At 47.4% G+C, this 18,567-nt stretch overlaps 1 protein-coding gene across 4 annotated transcripts in view; it reads right to left on the bottom strand.

The window, feature by feature from the left end:
- COL5A3 (collagen type V alpha 3 chain) overlaps positions 1 to 18,567 on the bottom strand; it is a 93,719-nt gene that overhangs the window by 14,302 nt on the left and 60,850 nt on the right. For all 4 annotated transcript variants that reach the window (XM_033924511.1, XM_033924512.1, XM_033924514.1 and 1 more), the window contains 22 exons: positions 18,139 to 18,192; positions 17,288 to 17,341; positions 16,494 to 16,538; positions 16,283 to 16,336; positions 15,101 to 15,145; positions 14,952 to 15,005; positions 13,826 to 13,879; positions 12,744 to 12,797; positions 12,545 to 12,652; positions 12,325 to 12,414; positions 11,868 to 11,921; positions 11,451 to 11,558; positions 11,017 to 11,124; positions 8,528 to 8,581; positions 8,232 to 8,285; positions 7,023 to 7,130; positions 6,178 to 6,231; positions 4,261 to 4,314; positions 3,766 to 3,819; positions 3,623 to 3,676; positions 2,367 to 2,474; positions 2,006 to 2,059 (listed from right to left, as the gene is read on the bottom strand). In XM_033924511.1, the coding sequence (XP_033780402.1) occupies positions 2,006 to 2,059; positions 2,367 to 2,474; positions 3,623 to 3,676; positions 3,766 to 3,819; positions 4,261 to 4,314; positions 6,178 to 6,231; positions 7,023 to 7,130; positions 8,232 to 8,285; positions 8,528 to 8,581; positions 11,017 to 11,124; positions 11,451 to 11,558; positions 11,868 to 11,921; positions 12,325 to 12,414; positions 12,545 to 12,652; positions 12,744 to 12,797; positions 13,826 to 13,879; positions 14,952 to 15,005; positions 15,101 to 15,145; positions 16,283 to 16,336; positions 16,494 to 16,538; positions 17,288 to 17,341; positions 18,139 to 18,192 (1,476 nt within the window). The remainder of the gene's footprint in view (positions 1 to 2,005; positions 2,060 to 2,366; positions 2,475 to 3,622; positions 3,677 to 3,765; positions 3,820 to 4,260; positions 4,315 to 6,177; positions 6,232 to 7,022; positions 7,131 to 8,231; positions 8,286 to 8,527; positions 8,582 to 11,016; positions 11,125 to 11,450; positions 11,559 to 11,867; positions 11,922 to 12,324; positions 12,415 to 12,544; positions 12,653 to 12,743; positions 12,798 to 13,825; positions 13,880 to 14,951; positions 15,006 to 15,100; positions 15,146 to 16,282; positions 16,337 to 16,493; positions 16,539 to 17,287; positions 17,342 to 18,138; positions 18,193 to 18,567) is intronic.

The following is an 18,567-nucleotide window of genomic DNA, read 5'->3' as shown; positions in this document are numbered from 1 at the left end:
AAAAAAAAAACCTTATAACGTGGACATCTACTGATGTGCATGAGACCTGTTCATTGCAACTCTTTTTTTTTATCTTGAAATTTTATTGAAAGTTTTGAAAAATAAGGACAGCAACTCAAATTAAAATGCACCCTGATGACAAAGTACCTACCAATCACTTTGACCCTCTTCCCCCCTCCTCCCCCACCTTCTGAATATTCAGCGCTGATCAGCTGAAGTTACCTGATATCTCTGATGAGAAAAGTAGCTGTCCTAAAAGATATTCAAATAACTTTATCTGGGTAAATTCTTCTGAATCCAGATAACCTTCCTAATGAATGGCTGGAAGTTTGCAGCAGCACTGATAGGATATATGTTATTATAACTATGATTCATCTCATCTGGAGGCTAGCAGACTCATTTGTTATATAAGCAGATATTTATTAACAGAAAAGTACAGCAGATGAGTGGAACATCTCCCAGCACAGGTGAGGGGAAGTGAAAAACAGCATTAGAATTCCAAAAGGCCAGAGAGTCCATGATGGTGGAGAAAGTGAGGAGAGAGGATCAAGCCAGACAACAAGTAGGCGTCCTATCTCAATTGGAAGGGATGAATGGCTATGATGAGTCAGAGAAGTCAACCAGCTTTGTTAGGTGAGGGGCATGATTAAAAATCATGCTACATGGTCACATGAGCAGGAAAGAGCAGGAGAAAAGCAGCTATAGAGAGAGGCAGAGGGAGAGGATGTCCGGGGCGGTACTTGGAGAGACCTCCCAGGAAAGGGACTTGGGAGTTCTCGATGAAGCTGTCCATGCAATGTGCGGCGGCAGCAAAAAGGGCAAACAGAATGCTAGGAATGATAAAGAAGGGGATCAGGAACAGATCAGAGAAGGTTATCATGTACCAGGCCATGGTGCGCCCTCACCTGGAGTACTACGTCCAGCACTGGTCGCCATACATGAAGAAGGACACGGTACTACTCGAAAGGGTTCAGAGAAGAGCAACTAAGATGGTTAAGGGGTTGGAGGGGCTTCCGTGCAGCGAAAGATTAGAGAAACTGGGCCTCTTCTGCTTCGAACAGAGCAGATTGAAAGGGGACATGATCGAAACATTCAAGGTACTGAAAGGGATAGACTTAGTAGATAAGGACAGGTTGTTCACCCTCTCCTAGGAATAAGCAGTGGATTTCCCCAAGTCCATCTTAATAATGGCCTATGGACTTTTCTTGTAGGAAAGTATCTAAACCTTTTTTTAAACCCTTCTAAGCTAACTGCTTTTACCATATTAATAATAATAATACATTTACCGGTATTTTTATATACCGCAATACCCGAGAGTTCTAAGCGGTTCACAACAATTGAATAAGATACAAACAGCACAAGTTTTATAAAACAGCAATTCAAAATCAGTAAATAGAGAAATACATAAAATTATAAAAAGAATGTGGAAAATTTTACATAGCAAAAAATATAAAAAGTATATATGACACCTTAAGTTAAGCACTGGTAGGCAACCCTACCAGCACCTAACTTAAGTGGCAAAGCCATTTAAAAACAATTTTAAAATGGTTTTAAACCAAAAAAATGTAGGCGCCTAGAGGCACCTACAAAACCAGTACCTAGGTCACGTTTACGGGGGCACCTTAGAATGCTAATGCTGGAAACGACCTTAGGTGCCTCCGTAGATGTGATCACGTCAAACATAGATGCCAGATAAGTAGGCCTCAAAAACCCTGGCCAACATTTCCGGTGCCTGTGTTTGAGGTAGCTGCCGTTTTTTTAGGCAGCCATCAATACTGGCATAGTTTGCAGGATCCAGCCCTGAGCAAACAAATATGTTCTCCATTTGTTTTAAATTTACTACTTAGTAGCTTCATGGCATGACCCCTAATCTTTGTATTTTTGGACAGAGAAAACAAGCGATTCACTCCATTCAGTATTTTACAGACCTTATCTGACTGTGAATCGTAGAAGTTGGCCTCCCTCCTATATAAAGTGTTTTAAGGCTTTGAACAACAATACTTACAGGTATACCTGGTTCTCCTGGAGACCCTGGATCACCGGTGAATCCAATGGGACCCTGAAAAGAGAAGATAGCAGTGTTTGATTGGTGTGAGCACCTTAGATCTTCCAGAAAAGCCACCGCAGGACTCCGTTTCTGGAGAAGAGGGAGACTGTTTTTAATAGGAGGAGGTGGGGGTGGGTCCAACTCTCTTTCCTGCTCTCAAATGAAGTGTAAAATCTTTAAATACGGGGCCAAAACTGGAATGGCAGATAGGGAAAATCCCCAGCAGTTTTGTTTGTTGAACACCTGGCGGAAATGTTAGTTCGGCAGCATTAAGGATACACGGATTGTATTAAGCAGACATGTTCTCTAATTGGCTTACTTGGTTTCCTTTGGCTCCATCCTCTCCTGGGGTGCCTCTCTTTCCAGGTGCACCAGCAGCTCCAGAGAGCCCCGAGTCTCCTTTCTCCCCAGCATCCCCTTTCATGCCCTTGAAAGATCAATGAAAAAGCACTTTGCAAAGTCAACACATGTCCTCTCATGGCCTGTAGCAGGGCACTTACAGGTCAGTTTTCATAAGCGCTAGACCCTCAAATCAGACTCTTAAAACTCAATAGCACCAAGCATCTAAATTTAAAGCCTGTTTTCAATGGGGTGGACACAGACATAGGTTGGGGAAAAGTATTTAGCTGGCAACTGAAGTTGAAAAAAATTGATTGCAATCATAAGAAAAGCAACCTTTTAGCTGATAAGGTCCTAAATTTGGCTGAAAAGTCACCCTAGGCTTCCTTGTGCTCAGTTCTTTCGTACAGTGCCCTGTATGCTATCCAAAGAGCACTTAGATATAACTTGACTGATGGCGCTGGGGCATTACATCACCAATATGCCATCTCTTCCTTAACCTTTAGCCAGTAGGGACTTGTGTTTCATAGTGCTATAGGAACAGTGGAATTTCAACTGGGGTGGAGGAAGCGAAGCATCAGGTGGCCATCTTTAAAAAGGATCTTTTGAAATGCAAAATCGCATGTTGCATCATTGAGGTATGCAATAACAGATGAGGCAAAGATTTCTTAATGTGGCAGGGGGAAGGCAGCAAAGCAGCCTGTTCAGAGTGCTGCCGCCAATGCTGAAGGGAGCGGAGGTATGGTTATGTTGGTCTCGCGGTGGGAGGGTAGGCGGGGTTCTGCTGTGCGGGGGGGGGGGAATGGATGGAAAGATGCTGTGCAAGGGGATGGGTGAGAGGGGAGGGAAGCTGCTGCATGTAGGGGGAGAAAGTGCTGTCGCTGGTGAATCAGGCAGAACTATTGGCAGGAGGGATGGAGTCGGGGAGTGTCGGGGCTTCAGGGGGTCTATATAACTAGGGCTTATTTTGGGGGTAGGGCTTATATTAGGACCTACCCCGAAAATCATGCTAGGGCTTATGTTCGGGGTAGGCTTATTTTCAGGGAAACACAGTACCTTTTCAGTCTACAGAATGTCAACCACATGAAACTGTGAGCTGTGGTGAGTGAGTGCAGATAAGAGGATCTGGGGGAACAAGCTGTCTTTCTGAATGTGGGTTGCCTGCCTGGGATACACAGATGGCTTGATGTTTATTTCCCTTCGGAGGTGGTGAAGAGCCTTATCTCAGATACTTACGCTCTTGCCTGGCTCTCCTGGGTCCCCGGGATCTCCAGCCTCACCTGGCTCCCCCTGAAACATAACAGCAGGGAATATTCAGGGGCAAAATGACAAGACCAGGGAAGGGGCTGCTGAAAACGTCAGCATAAGGAATTACACACCTTGTCTCCAACAGCACCTGGCTGTCCAAGACCTCCAGGCATTCCCAGAGGGCCCTGCAGAAACAGAAGTGAGGTCAGGTTATCATCTTGACTGGTTTAGGGAGAAGCAAAGGATAAAAAGGAATCATCTCCCCTCCCACCTCCACCACCAATCGTGAAAGAGTTACAATTGGAAGAACATTGTCCTCACCACTATCACAAGAGCAGATGGGGCCCCCAGGACAGACTAAATGGGATTAATTAGGATGGAGAGATGGTGATACCATGCTGGACAAGTGATACCCTCTCCACTGTAGCAATAGTCTAAACACCATTACTGGTTTATGGCAAGGGGGAGGGGAGTAGTATTTTTCAAAATCTACCCACTTGGCATTAAAGCTGGGCTTGTCCCAAAGGACAAAAATCAGATCCAAAAAATCCCAGTCAGGTCCATATCCCCTTATCCCCAATATTGTTGGGTCAGGAGATCCCCAAAACTTTAACTGAATTACTTACATCACCACCACTCGGTCCCTGAGGACCCCTGGGGCCTTGAGCACCGGTTGGACCCTATAGTAAGGATGAAAAAGATGACACAATGAGAAATCATGGCATCATCCCCCACTGAAAACTGCCGAGTCTTTCCAGAAACTACAACTCCCAGCATGCAGTGGGATGGAGAAGGTAAGAATCAGGTCTGGCTTTGCCCGTCCCTTCAAACTTGGGACAAGTGACTGGATGCTATTGCAGATCTGCAGCTGCATCCCACCTCCTTCCATCCCTCCCCTGCTAACCCCTAGCCCTCTCATCCTGCCACCACCAGGCCTCTGTCCTTTCTGACTCGGGCTGGCTCAATCAGAGTATTTCCAGCAGCTCCCCAATGTCTTTCCTTCTTTCATGATGGCACTGTGTCTCATGACCACCACTTTCAGATACAAATGTTGTATATTGTAAGATCCTCATTGGGAAATCCTGCCCCTGTGATCACACATTATGAATGTGCTCGCAGTGCTGGCCTTAAGGAGCAAGAAGTGTTGAGGAACCTAGAATAGGCTACCTCTGTGCAGTTGAATCTTCTCTCTCTTCGGCTGGTGGGGCCTAGGGACTTCCAGTCAGCCAGGCTGCTTCACCCAGCTGCCTACACCTACTCTCTTGCCATTCACCAAATTCCGACACCCTGGATGACTTCCTATTTACCTAGTAGTAGGGCTGACCCTGCTCCGAAAACAAGGTGGTTACTCCTTACCAGGGCAAGATTAATTCTTTGGTGGGCCCTAGGCACCCAAGTACCCAAAGCCCCCTGGCCCTCCCTCCCCCGAGATTGTACCTCCAGGCCTGGCTCCAGATGTCCAAGTAACTCCTCCTTCCTTCTTCATTACTCAGTGCAGCCGAACTTGCAGTCTTCAAAAGGCAGCGGTTCCTACACGCTGCTGGTGGCTGACCCAGAAGCCTTCCCTCTGAAGAAAAATCCCAGTGACAGAGGAAAGGCTTCCAGGTCAGCCACAGACAGCGTGTGGGAACCACTGCCCACAGCCTTTTGAAGACTGCGAGTTCGCTGCACTGAATAATGAAGGAGAAAGGAGAAGGTTACTTTGACATCTGGAGCCAGGCCTGGAGGTAGGTATGCTGATGTCATCGGAGCAGGCAGTGCACCGAGCCCCCTGAACTCTTCAGGCCCAAGGCACATGCCTACTTGGCTACCCTTTAATTTGGCTCTGATCCTTACCAAAAAATGAAGTTCCATATGTTCTGTATTTTGATAGACTTTCTTCTGAACTCCCTGCATTTTGACAGAGCCATCTCCAGTATTCTCTACCACTGCATTTTGCTGAAATCTCCCCTGGCATTTTTCTGCCCCGCAAATATTTTTATCATAAGAACATAAGCAGTGCCTCTGCTGGGTCAGACCAGAGGTCCATCATGCCCAGCAGTCCGCTCACACGGCAGCCCATCAGGTCCAGGACCTGTATAGTAATCCTCTATCTATACCTCTCTATCCCCTTTTCCTTCAGGAAATCATCCAATCCCTTCTTGAAACCCAGTAGCGTATTTTGTCGTATCACACCCTCTGGAAGCTCATTCCAGGTGTCCACCACCCTCTGGGTGAAGAACAACTTCCTATTTCCTAGCATTGGTTCTGAATCTGTTCCCTCTCAATTTTTCCGAATGTCCTCTCGTTCTTGTAGTTTTCAAAAGTTTGAAGAATCTGTCCCTCTCTACTTTCTCTATGCCCTTCATGATCTTGTAAGTCTCTATCATGTCCCCCCTAAGTCTCCGCTTCTCCAGGGAAAAGAGCCCCAGTTTCTCTAATCTTTCAGCATATGAAAGGGTTTCCATAACCTCCATACCATCACTTCAAAATTACCTTTCGCATTTGTTTTCTTTCTACAATAAACAGTTTTGAGTTAAAAGAGAGAGGTCTTAAGGTCATACCATGGGTCCCACATTTCCGCTTTCCCCTTTCTCTCCAGGTGGGCCGGGCATTCCCTGTAAAACACAGCACAAGTTACTCTCTCCCTGGAAAATGTGTGGGTGTTAGCAAGGTCCTGATCAGCCTATTTGGGGGAAGATGACAGAGTGGCCAACATCTGTTGACATCTTAAAGTTCCAGATGTTGGTCTAGAGCAGTGTCCTGCAAATTTTGTCGAGCCATGGCACACAAAAGGGAAGAGGGCCAGAGAGGAGAGGTGCTGCCACCAGCTGATGCCACGAGAGGCACGTCCCGTAGAAAGTCATCCAGTGCCGGTGCCTCTCCTCCTCCCCAGTGTGTCGCGGTACACATGAAATCTCAGGAGGCACACTAGTATGCCACAGCACACAGTTTGTGATACACCGGTCTAGAGTGTGAAATCCACCCCTTCCCCCAATTCTTGTTAACAGTATATGTGCTCACTAGTACCCACACACATGGTCTGCACAGGAGACAACTCTCCCCCTGGGCACTCTCTCCTGTGTGGACAAAACCAAGCTGTTGGGAACCCCCTAATTAGAATGAACCCCTGTCCCTCCCCCCTCAACAACTGTGGAACCTGAAACATCAGAGCTGGCCAGATACAGTCCCAGTGTCTGATGCCAGTGAAAAAGTTTGGAGGTATACACGGATCCCTGAATCTCCTTCCTTCCCTGTCAAAGCAAGGAATCTTATAAATGGAGCACTGCCTCCACTCAGTGCTGGAAATGGACTGTCCCATGCTGGGATAACTCACATGGTCACTCTCCAGGCCGCTCTCTGGCCCCCAGCATGCATTCAAACCTCACTCTCAGACTGTGCCACATACCTGAAGCCCAACAGGCCCGGATAAGCCAGGGAATCCACGCGTCCCCTCGTCACCCTTCTGCCCATACATCCCTTGCTGTCCACGGCGGCCCGGCTCTCCATCCTGACCCTGGGGTATAAGAACCAACAGTCAGTGTCTCTCCCTGGCCCCAAATCAAGGCCACTGAGTGGCAAAAGGCATCTTTTCACCATGCCAGGCCTAGGTATTTAGGCTCACCAATGTAACATGCTAAATCGCCAATCATATTAAAGTATCTGTGCACCAAGATGCCTTTATAGGGACACCAGGGTAGGCCTGAATTGGAACACCTAAATTTTGGCAAAACCATTTACGTTAGATCAATGGTAGGCATTAAATAGAAAGTGCATGACTCAAAGAGCCTATTCAATATGTTATGTATGCAAGTTGAAGATACGCCCATAGACTTCCCAGGCTCTGCCCACATACCCCCCCCCCCCACTTGAGGTTACACATAACAGCTTTTCGGCACAACCTAACAGAATGGTACCTAGTTCTAATTTTGGCATCAAGTTATAGAATCCCCCTTTGTGTTGCATGAATTTGTTGAGCCAGCCACAGATTCCCAATGGGATTTCACCCGGGGCAGGGTCTTTATGATTGGCTTCCACTAGTTCTAACAAGATTGCCAAAGGCTGCTTCTAGGATGTCTACCAGTCCATACACGAACAAAAGACAAAAGTGCTACAGGAGTTTGTGAGGCCAAGAACCACAACCATCTTCAAACAGGGGATTGGATGGAAGAGTTTTGCAGCATCCCAAAACCAAGGCTGCTGAGAACTCGCAGGATCTGGGACACCTTATTCCTGGGTACGTCCTCCACTGGTCATGTCAGAGATGTCTCAGGAAAGGATCCCCAAGATTATTGTACATCGCCTTGAATTAGTTTATTTAAAAAAGGTAAGTTGACAAATCTGAATAAACTATAAATCATAAACATGGTCCATGTGTCTTCCTCGGTGAATGTGGGCCGGACTCACCAAAGCTAGCCCAAAAAGATGACTGGATTCACACAGAGGTGGATGTAGTAAGTTGACCACTGTTCATTCACAAGTTACCCCACTAGATGAAAGGGGGCCAGAGCAATGGAGAGACTAAGGCCGGAACCACACTTGTACCCATCCAACCTTTCTCTGGGTAACCAGTGATAAAACTTCTCAGAAGACAGGGGAACCGTAATCCACCACTTACTGGTGTTCCATGATGTCCAATGGGCCCTTGGATTCCAATTGGACCTGGGGGACCCTGCATGAGAAGAGAGAAAGGGATCAGCAGAGGAGGGGGAAAGAAGCGGGGTCCTCTTCTGAAGAATTAATTCCAGCTGGAGCTGCCAGACAGGACAGCCAGTTGTCTGGTGACTGACAGAGGGGTGGCGAGGGCTCGTGTGAACAAAACAACAAGGACGAACCTGGGACGTGGAGAGTAATGGAGAGAAGAACAGAGGGGGACAGGAGAGAGAAAGGATGGAAGGACTGCTTCACACTAACCGCTTCTCCCTTGTCTCCTTTGCTTCCCTTCTGTCCTGGTCCACCCATCTCGCCCTGTAAAAAAGGAGAGGACAGACATGTTAGCAGTAAACCAGAAGCACTCTCTCCCCCACCCCAGCTCCACCTGCCAGTGTAAAAATCTCATTTCTACCCTCTTCCATCCTCAAGGTGACTAGTACGGCAGTCAAGGGAGGGGTTTGCAAGAAAAAGGTGACAAATCAGAGCAGACGGTGAAGAACTCACTGAAGTGCGTGGCTGCAATTATTTGTAGTAAACACTCACCATAAACATTGGCTCATTTGCCTGGTCATCATAAGCAGGGGTGTCAAGCAAGGTGCCCTGGGGAGGTTTATGCCCAGCCAAAGGTGCACCAACATATAAGAACATAAGAGTTGCTGTACTGGGACAGACAGAAGATCCATCGAGCCCAGTATCCTGTTTCCAACAGTGGCCAACCCAGGTCCCAAGTACCTGGCAGAAACCCAAAGAGTAGCAACACTCCAGAGCTGAGACTGTGATGTCATAATGCCTCATTCCACCAATGCCTAAGAGCCAACCTCAGCAGTGTTGTCACAATGGCTTCATTGTCCTTTACTTGGCTCACATAAGAACATAAGACAGATCGAAGGTCCATCAAGCCCAGTATCCTGTTTCCAACAGTGGCCAATCCAGGGCCCAAGAACCTGGCAGAAACCCAAAGAGTAGCAACATTCCAGTGCTGAGATTGTGATGTCATAATGCCTCATTCCACCAATGCCTAAGAGCCAACCTCAGCAGTGATGTCACAATGGCTTCATTGTCCTTTACTTGGCTCACATAAGAGTTCCCATACTGGGACAGATCGAAGGTCCATCAAGCCCAGTATCCTGTTTCCAACAGTGGCCAATCCAGGGCCCAAGAACCTGGCAGAAACCCAAAGAGTAGCAACATTCCAGTGCTGAGATTGTGATGTCATAATGCCTCATTCCACCAGTGCCTAAGAGCCAATTTCAGCAGTGATGTCACAATGGCTTCATTGTCCTTTACTTGGCTCACATAAGAGTTCCCATACTGGGACAGATCGAAGGTCCATCAAGCCCAGTATCCTGTTTCCAACAGTGGCCAATCCAGGGCCCAAGAACCTGGCAGAAACCCAAAGAGTAGCAACATTCCAGTGCTGAGATTGTGATGTCATAATGCCTCATTCCACCAGTGCCTAAGAGCCAATTTCAGCAGTGATGTCACAATGGCTTCATTGTCCTTTACTTGGCTTACCTACAAGCATAAGAGTTGCCTTAGTGCAGGGGTGTCCAACCTTTTGGTTTCACTGGGCCGCATTGGCCGAAAAAAAAGCTTCTGGGGGCCGCACAAACTTTCAAACGCTGCAGCTGGCAAGATGGTAAACACCCGGGGGCAGCAGAGGAAAACACTGCATCGCCCTCGACCAGGGCCACACAAAATACTTCACAGGGCCGCATGCGGCCTTCGGGCCACAGGTTGGACACCCCTGCCTTAGTGGGACAGACTGAAGGTCCATCAAGCCCAGTATCCTGTTTCCAATAGTGGCCAACCTAGGTCCCAAGCACCTAGCTAGATCCCAAGTTTAAGAGGGGGTTTTCTCTTCTTTCCTCTGGTGTACCATGTTAGCATGTTACCCCTTCAGCACTGTTATTGTAAGCTGATATTTCAGCTCCCTCCCAACCACTCTTTGATGCCCTCTAGACTTCAAAAGACACAGGTGGTGAAGATATTTGCAAAACTAAGGGGCTCCAGAGGAGTATGGGCCTATTAAAATGGTGCCCAGCAAAGAGCAGACCTGGAGATTAGAGGGGGCAGACTCACCCCTAGGGTGAAGAACCCAGTGGCTGATTCTTGGGTGCACTACATCAGCTGCCGGAGGTCAGTGGAGGAAAGAAAAGGAACATTTAGGACTAGAAGACAAAAGCAGGATCTCATACAGGGATTAGAACCGAAGCCCAGGAGGATAAAGTGATTCACCTCAAGGTCCCAGAGCCATTGTCTATTATTCAGAATCAAGCCCAAATTTTAAGTTACCATCCCAAAGTTGTGGAGCTACTAAGTAGTAAATTCAAAACAAATTGGAGAAAATATTTCTTCACTCAACATTAATTAAACTGAAATTTATCAACAGAGAATGTGGTAAAAGCAGTTAGCTTAATGGGGCTTAGAAAAAGGTTTGGATAATTTCCTACAAGAAAAGTTCATAAGCTATTGTTAAGATGGACTCAGGGAAATCCACTACTTATTCCTAGGATCAGCAGTATAAAATCTGTTTTACAATTTGGGCTCTTGCCAAGTATTTGCGACCTGGATTGGCCACAGGATATTGGACTTGATGGACCTTTGGTCTGGCCCAATATGGCAACTCCTATGTTTTTATATTCTAAGTGACAGGGTGTTCAGCTCACCAGGCCCCGGGGGGGGAAAGGAAGGGGGGGAGAGACAGGGTCATGCTCTGATAGGGCTTGTACCTTCTCCTCAGTGCTCACCTTGTCTCCGTCCTCTCCAGACGAACCTGCAGGTCCTGCAGCTCCAGGTAATCCCACATTACCCTGTATTCCATCCTGCCCAGAGGGGCCTGAGGGACCTTTCTCACCCTGCAATGTGAAAAATTACAGGTGATGGCAATTAATGACCGACTTAAGAGTCACACTGCTCAAGGCACTCAACTTTGCTACTGAAAATAAGGCGATGGGACAGCAGGGGACTGCTGAGATCACTTTTACTTAATACCAGGACAGGGATTATTGACAAGAAGCTATACACAGTGTGGCTGACCACAGGACAAGTACAGCACACACAGGACAGGACAGCCACACACACACTGGCTGACCACAGGACAGGTACAGCACAAGCAATGAATAGGCAGACAGACACAAACTCAAGTAACCCAATATGGTTGCTTTCTGAGCTGCTTACATACAGGAGACCCCTTTTCTCCAGTTGGCCCAGGTGGGCCCTGACTTCCAGCCCGGCCTGGCAGGCCGATCCCTCCAGCAGCACCTGAGGGTCCACGTTCCCCAGGAGACCCCTGAAACAGAGCAAGGTCACGAGATAGTAACAGAGGTCAACATTTCTCCCCAGTACCACATTAATACACTGAAAACATAAACCAGCGCACACCTACTGCAGATACAAACCACAGTAACACTTCAAAATGCATCCACATCTTAATAAACGGCGACTCAGGAATTTAATTTAAGGTATTCATTTTCCAAATGAAGTTATTGTCCCCTACACAGCTTTCCCCTTACACACACACAGAGAGTAACACTTGAATTTTATTGGTTGGACGGCATGTAGGCTGTTAAGGTAGCTTGCATGAGTCTCTCTCACTTACATTGGGCCCGGGAGGACCCACTGGGCCTTCTCCGCCTTTCAACCCGCTCGGGCCCTGCAGGGAAGAAGAACAGTTACACAGTTAATGATGAGGATCTCAGCAGCTCCCCTCTCTACTCAATGTACATGGCAAGCTCAAGGATGACACAGAACGGAGCTGTTGAGGGTGCAGGAAACACTAGGAGATCAGAATTGCTGCTTGGACTCAGGCTAGAGACCGTCAATAATAACACTAAGTATGCCCCTGATGTCATGGCTTCCCTGGTTCTTAACCACTTCCTTTTAACAGGCAAGCTGGCCTCGTGGTACTTGGTACCTCGTGTTCTCTTGGTACTCTCCTACTCTTCGGAGTCTCCTCTGCTTCTCATGCTTAGTGCCACTGGTAAATCCAGAATCCCCTCCAAAAAAGCTTTGATCAGGAGGAGGGATATTAGGACCCAGAGGGCCACAGAACTCACCACTTCACCCTGAGCCCCCCTTGTGCCCTGGAAGCCCCGTAGCCCTGGCGTTCCACTCTGCCCAGGAATCCCAGCAGGACCGATGTCACCCTAGAGCAAGAAAAATCAAAAATCTGTTCAGAAGGCTCAGTTCCAACCCTTCCCTCCCCCCCAGCATCAGTCTAAGTGGGAGGGGTGGCATCGCACTGTCCGCTCTGCCAGTGAGTGAGACCGTCATTACCTTGGCTCCTTCCATGCCAGTAGCACCGGGCAGACCTTGTTCTCCGGGAGACCCTGGAGAACCTGGGTGACCCCTTTCACCCATGGGGCCACTCTCCCCTGATTTGCCCTGCAACACAGATACAAAAACAACTCAGAAGTGTATTGCTATACCTCCCCTCCCCCAACTTCAAAGGGCAGCTGAAAGCTCCCTCACTCACCTGTGGACCAATGACACCAGCGGGTCCTGGGAGGCCTGTTTTGCCTTGGAACCCCTAAAAAAGGCAGAAACATTAGAGGCATAAAGATTTCTACCACTGGAAACATGAGCTCAGATGATGACTCCTCAAGAGTCGTAGCTGAGGGAATGCCATTCTGCCCTTCCTTGGGGTCACCGTAATCGAATGATGAAGAAGGTCCAGCCTCTCCCACTTCCCTAAGTTGTCTGGGCCTTTGTCATACAGCAGGTTTCTCCATAACAAATATGTATGAGAGAGATTTCCATGTATATTCATTGTAGATATCCTGAAATCCAGATTGGCTAGGGGGGGGGGGGGGTCCTCTAGAACCAGCTTAAGAAATAAGTGCTATTTAACATCTGGGAGCCTGATCCCCATTTCCTTGTGTGGAATCCTTTACTAAGCAACCTGTGTTTTGGTTTCTTTACACAGACAGCCCTGCAATGGATCCAACCCTTATATAAAAAGAGAAAAATGAAGGCAGATAAAGACAATATGGCCTATCTACTCTACCTAACCATGCCATCTACTATCCCTTCTTCTGCCTTAGAGATCCACTGTATATATCCCAAGGTTTCTTGAATTCAGATACATTTTGCCTCTACCACCTCCACCAGGATCCCTTCAGGTGCAGACTGTGAGGAGCAGATGTCATGCCTAGTTCCGGAAGGCCACAAATCAGTCATGTCTTCAGGATACCTCTAGTGAATACGCATGACGTGCGTTTGCATACAGTGGAGGCAGCACATGCAAATATCTCTCATGAAAAGAGATATCCTGAAAAGCTCATGGGTTTGTGGTCCTCCAAGATTGTTGGTCAACTCCTCTTGTCTAGACGTCTCAGCCACTTTTAATTGGAGCCAAGCAAGCTAGAGGGGTATCCTGGCCAAGGGACAAGGAGGAAAGAGAGAGAAGTGCATTCAATAGCCAGACTAGCAGAACAGGATGAGCTTAGGGTGACTGGATTGTTCTTATAGGTGTTCATCTCTCTCAGGATACATGAAAGCAAAAGCAGGAGCATGGGATCAAAAGTCCCCTCAGCCATGAAGGTTGACGATACTCACTGGTTCTCCTCGTTGCCCTGGGTGCCCTGGCAGGCCATCTTTGCCCGCCGATCCCTAGGAAAGAGGAGAGTAAAAGGTCGACACCATGCCACACTAATAATCGGCATTTGAAATGACACGCCTCAGATTTTGTTAAAATCTTGCTCCCCCGTTTGTCCCAAAGCAACATGCTATAGACACAGAAGAGAGGCCAGTAGGAGTCAGGAGAGGACTAAAACTGTACCCAAAATCCCGTGGTGGGGAGAAACAGAATGAGAGAGAGAGACAATGAGGAGGTTGGGTGAGAGGAGAAAGACAATCTCTCTATACCACAATTGTTGCAAATTCAAAGTTATTTACAATTCTAAAAATGAAAGAGGAGGAAAGGAGGAGCGAGAGGAAACACGCTCATGACAACTTCCTCCCCAGACCATCAGAGCAAGGCTGCTCTCCACATGCTTTTCTTTCAAATAGATGAATGTTTCTAGATGGATAGATCTAGGGAGAATACTTGAAAGATTTGGCGCATCCTCTGCAGAACATCCCTTCAAAACGCTTCAGCTCAGAGCCAGCGAGCAAACCTTCAGTCGTACACTACCATCCCCACCCCCTATCCCAAGATTTTGACAACTAAACTCAATAATCGTGATCATCGTACAACCATCCTATAAAAAAAGCAGGTGGCTTTCTAAGTTTGATTCAAGGGTACCTCCTCTTCAACCCCCCTCCCCCCAGAAGTTGCTGCCCTGGGTCAACGCTTGGTCCTGACTCCCGTCTGAGCTAGTCCTACTTCAGCTAACAGAGAGTTTCATGCCTAGGGTTACCAGAGGTCCGGATTACCTTTTGAGGACATATCTGGGAGTCCGGATGACTTTGTCCGTATTTTTGAAAAGCTTCCCCCAAAATTGTGGCGGGTAAGAGGGCACCCAATGGCATCACATGCTCATCGCGTTAATGCCCTCCTGCCCGATCAGAGCAAGTAGCGGGGGTGGGACTAAGGCCAGGACTGGGGCATAATGGGGCGGCGATGAGCGGGTCTCGGCAACCCTATTGATGCCTAATAGAGAGAGAGGACCCTGATATAATGTGAGCTCCTTGAACTCCCCCTGCTCACACAGCTCGTGGAATACATTGATTTAGTTCTTACCGATGGCCCTTTAGGTCCCTGAAATCCATTTGGCCCCTGAGGCCCTGGGGGTCCCTGTAATGTAAAGAACAGAGATGGGTTTCAGGCTCCAGGCAGGGTCCATTTAATCATGCAAGATCAGGTCATCACCTGCCCATCTTGGGACTCACCTTCTCTCCGTTGGCTCCTGGAGTACCATCATGGCCAGAATCCCCCTGGAAGAGGACAAATTCTACACTCGTAAGGGCAGAAAGCCAGAAACCACCCATGGGCTTCGCTAAAGTACAGGAATTTTACTCATTCTTCTCATTAAATGGTGATTTTTTTTTTTCCTCAGAGATTTGGCATGACTAAACCAGAGTTCTGTAAAAACTGCACTTCTTTCCCTGCATGTAAAAGGGGGAAAACCAGAGAAAGAATGCCAGTTCTAAACTCACATGCATGGGGAGGGGGCAGACTCCCCACAATTTAGCCCTGAACCCTGACTTTTTTTTCAAATGACTTATACATAAAAACATAAGACAAATGACTTATACATAAAAACATCAGACCAATGGTCCATCTAGCCCAGTATCCCATCTTCACGGAGGCCAATCCAGGTCACTAGTACTTGGCAAAAACCTAAATAGTGGCAACATTCCAGAATCTCAAAGATTAAGCAAGATTCTGGAACCCCAAAGAGTAGCAACATTCCATGCTACCGATCCAGGGCAAGCAGTGGCTTCCCCCAGGTCTGTCTCAATAACAGACTATGGACTTTTCCTCCAGGAATTTGTCCACACCTTTCTTAAAACCAGCTACGCTATCCACTCTTACCACATCCTCTGGCAACGCGTTCCAGAGCTTAACTATTCTCTGAGTGAAAAAATATTTCCTTCTTTTGGTTTTAAATCTATTTCCCTCTAACTTCATCAAGTGTCCCCTAGTCTTTGTCATTTTTGGTGGAGTGAAAAATTGATCCACTTGTACCCATTCTACTCCACTCAGGCGAAGAGCCCTGACCTCTTTAGTCTTTCCTCGTACAAGAGCTAGCTGTTCCATCTCCTTTATCATCTTAGTCACTCTTTTTTTAAGCTTTTCTAGTGCTGCTATATCTTTTTTGAGATACGGTGACCAGAATTGAACGCAATATTTGAGGTGTGGTCACACCATGGAGCAATACAGAGGCATTATAACATTCTTAGTCTTGTTAACCATCCCTATTCTAAAAATTCCTAGCACCTTGTTTGCTCCACACATTGTCAGAAAGCACATACACAAAGGCAACCGTGATTAAGAATAAAACCAGAATCCAATATCTAAACGCACACAAGAGCAAAACTTCCTCCTGAGCACCCCAGGCACAAACTTACCTTGGGTCCAGGTTTCCCCGTGGGACCTCTCTGCCCTCTCTCTCCTTGAGACCCCTAGGGGAAACATGAGCATAAGAAATGAATGACAGCAACCGTAGTAACCAGATGGCCCAAATGGATCCAGGCTAGCCCTGGTTTTACTCACATGGCCTCTGGGGACTTGTTACTCCATAAAATCTGGCCTGGATCAGGGAGAGGAAACCATACTCACCAAGGGCCCTCGCTGTCCTTCTTCACCAGGGGGTCCAGCTCGTCCCTGGGGAAGAAACACACATTAAAAACCAAGTCTATGGGTCCGCTATTCAGCTCACAGTGGTCAATGATTTTTAAGGCACGGACCACCATGGGCAGAATTTGGCTTGAATATTCACTGTCAGGCTTAATATGAGCACAGGTACAGAATATTTGGGTTTTGCCTGGCTGCCAGAATTTATCAACATGGAATATCGGTGGTGCCCAACTTCCGAGTCTGTCGTATCTCTGCCTCCAAACCTAGGGTTACCATATGGCTCCAGAAACAGGAGGATGTATTGAGACCTCTGGGTTTTACTTCCATTGCTTTTGGTGGAAGTAAAACCCAGATTTCTCGATCCGTCCTCCTTACTTCCATTGCTTTTAGTGGAAGTAAAACCCGGATGTCTCGATCCGTCCTCCTTACTTCCATTGCTTTTGGTGGAAGTAAAACCCGGATGTCTCGATCCGTCCTCCTTACTTCCATTGCTTTTGGTGGAAGTAAAACCCAGATGTCTCGATCCGTCCTCCTTACTTCCATTGCTTTTAGTGGAAGTACAACTTGGATGTCTCAATCCACCCTCCTTTTTCTGGAGCCATATGGTAACCCTACCCAAACCACCCCAACAGTAACTGGATAGTATTATGACGGTGTCCCTGAATTTTCAGCAGTGCTATCCAGCTACATGCAGCTAAAAGTCTCCCAGTCAATATCGGCCCCTATATTTGTTTTTGAGCCATGCCCCTCAATCTAGCTGTGTCTGGAGAACTCACCCGTCGACCTTTCTCTCCAATAAGACCTGAGGCACCTGAAAATCCAGAAGAACCCTGTGGGGGAGAAGGCACACCCTGAGTTAGTGATGAACAGGACAGCGACACTTCCATAAATTCATAACACATATACACACCAGCTACTCCCAGGTAGGACAGCTTTCTCTTTATAGCCTTTAATAAAAATGTCCAAGTTACCCAATTGACTGAAGACTTTTTGGCCAGTTCTGGTTTTGAACTTACATCCCAAAGCAGTGTGGGTTTTGTAGTACGTGATCCTGCCCACTGAAATCAGTGCTGCAAGTCCCATAATGCACCAGGGTAGGGTGGTCAAAAATCCAGGACTAGCCCAAACCTCCAGCTTAGACTTGGGTAACTTGACATATCTGCTTTAAGTTGCCCAAAGTCTCCCTCCCACATTCACCTCTCCTCCAACCTTCTCACATTGTACCCCGATTCCTTGCAAAACACTGAAGCAGGTACAATATTTTCCTTTCTCCACTATCTATTGCATACTGCTGACCCTGAATAGGGCCAGTGCTGGATCACAGACTGTCACAGCTGAGGGGTCACCATCAGGGCCAGGCGTCTTCTGCCTCAGTGATATTATTCACCTGTTCCAATGAGACATCTTGTAGCACCACCTCCCTCTCCCCCCCCCCCAATCCCTATCTCCAAAATTATTTTCTTCTGCTTTTCTCATCATGTGTTACCTTCAGCTGCACCCCTCCTCCTTTTCACAAAGTCCCCTTGTTCCCATTACCTACATCAGTGAAATGCCCAGGGTCAAGTTTCTTTTTTTGGGGGGGAGGGATTGCCTCCCTTTCCTACCTCTCGGGCCCTGTTTTACTCACCTTGGGACCCTGACGGCCAGGGTGTCCAGGGAGACCAGGAAGTCCAAGCTTGCCCTGACAGGAAGAAGTGAAAAAGATCAGAGGAAACCCAGAGGGGGCTACTTGGAGATATCCCGCATGTGCTTTCCGAGTTCCACCAAGTCATTCTACGATCTGGGTCCAGTATGTAGCAAGACGGATTGGGATAGGCTGGAGTTATCTTAGATGGTGATTCCAGTGGTGGGACACTGTGGTCAATGCTGGGCAGACTTTTATGGCCTGTGTCCGTGTGTGGCAATAAGGATCAGGAGCAAGAAAGCACTTTTTTTTTTTAAACTACATTCTTATAGTGCGGAGCACAGGTCTTGCCTATCTCAGGGGAGAGGGGAACAACTTCTAACAGTGGAACTTAGCAGGTCAAATGAATAATTACTGGATGTTGGTTTAACA

This window comes from Geotrypetes seraphini, chromosome 16, assembly GCF_902459505.1.
Source record: "Geotrypetes seraphini chromosome 16, aGeoSer1.1, whole genome shotgun sequence".
In the NCBI taxonomy this organism is placed as follows: Eukaryota; Metazoa; Chordata; class Amphibia; order Gymnophiona; family Dermophiidae; genus Geotrypetes; species Geotrypetes seraphini.
The sequence above is the reverse complement of the archived record's forward strand: the minus strand, read 5'-3'. Positions and strand labels throughout refer to the sequence as shown.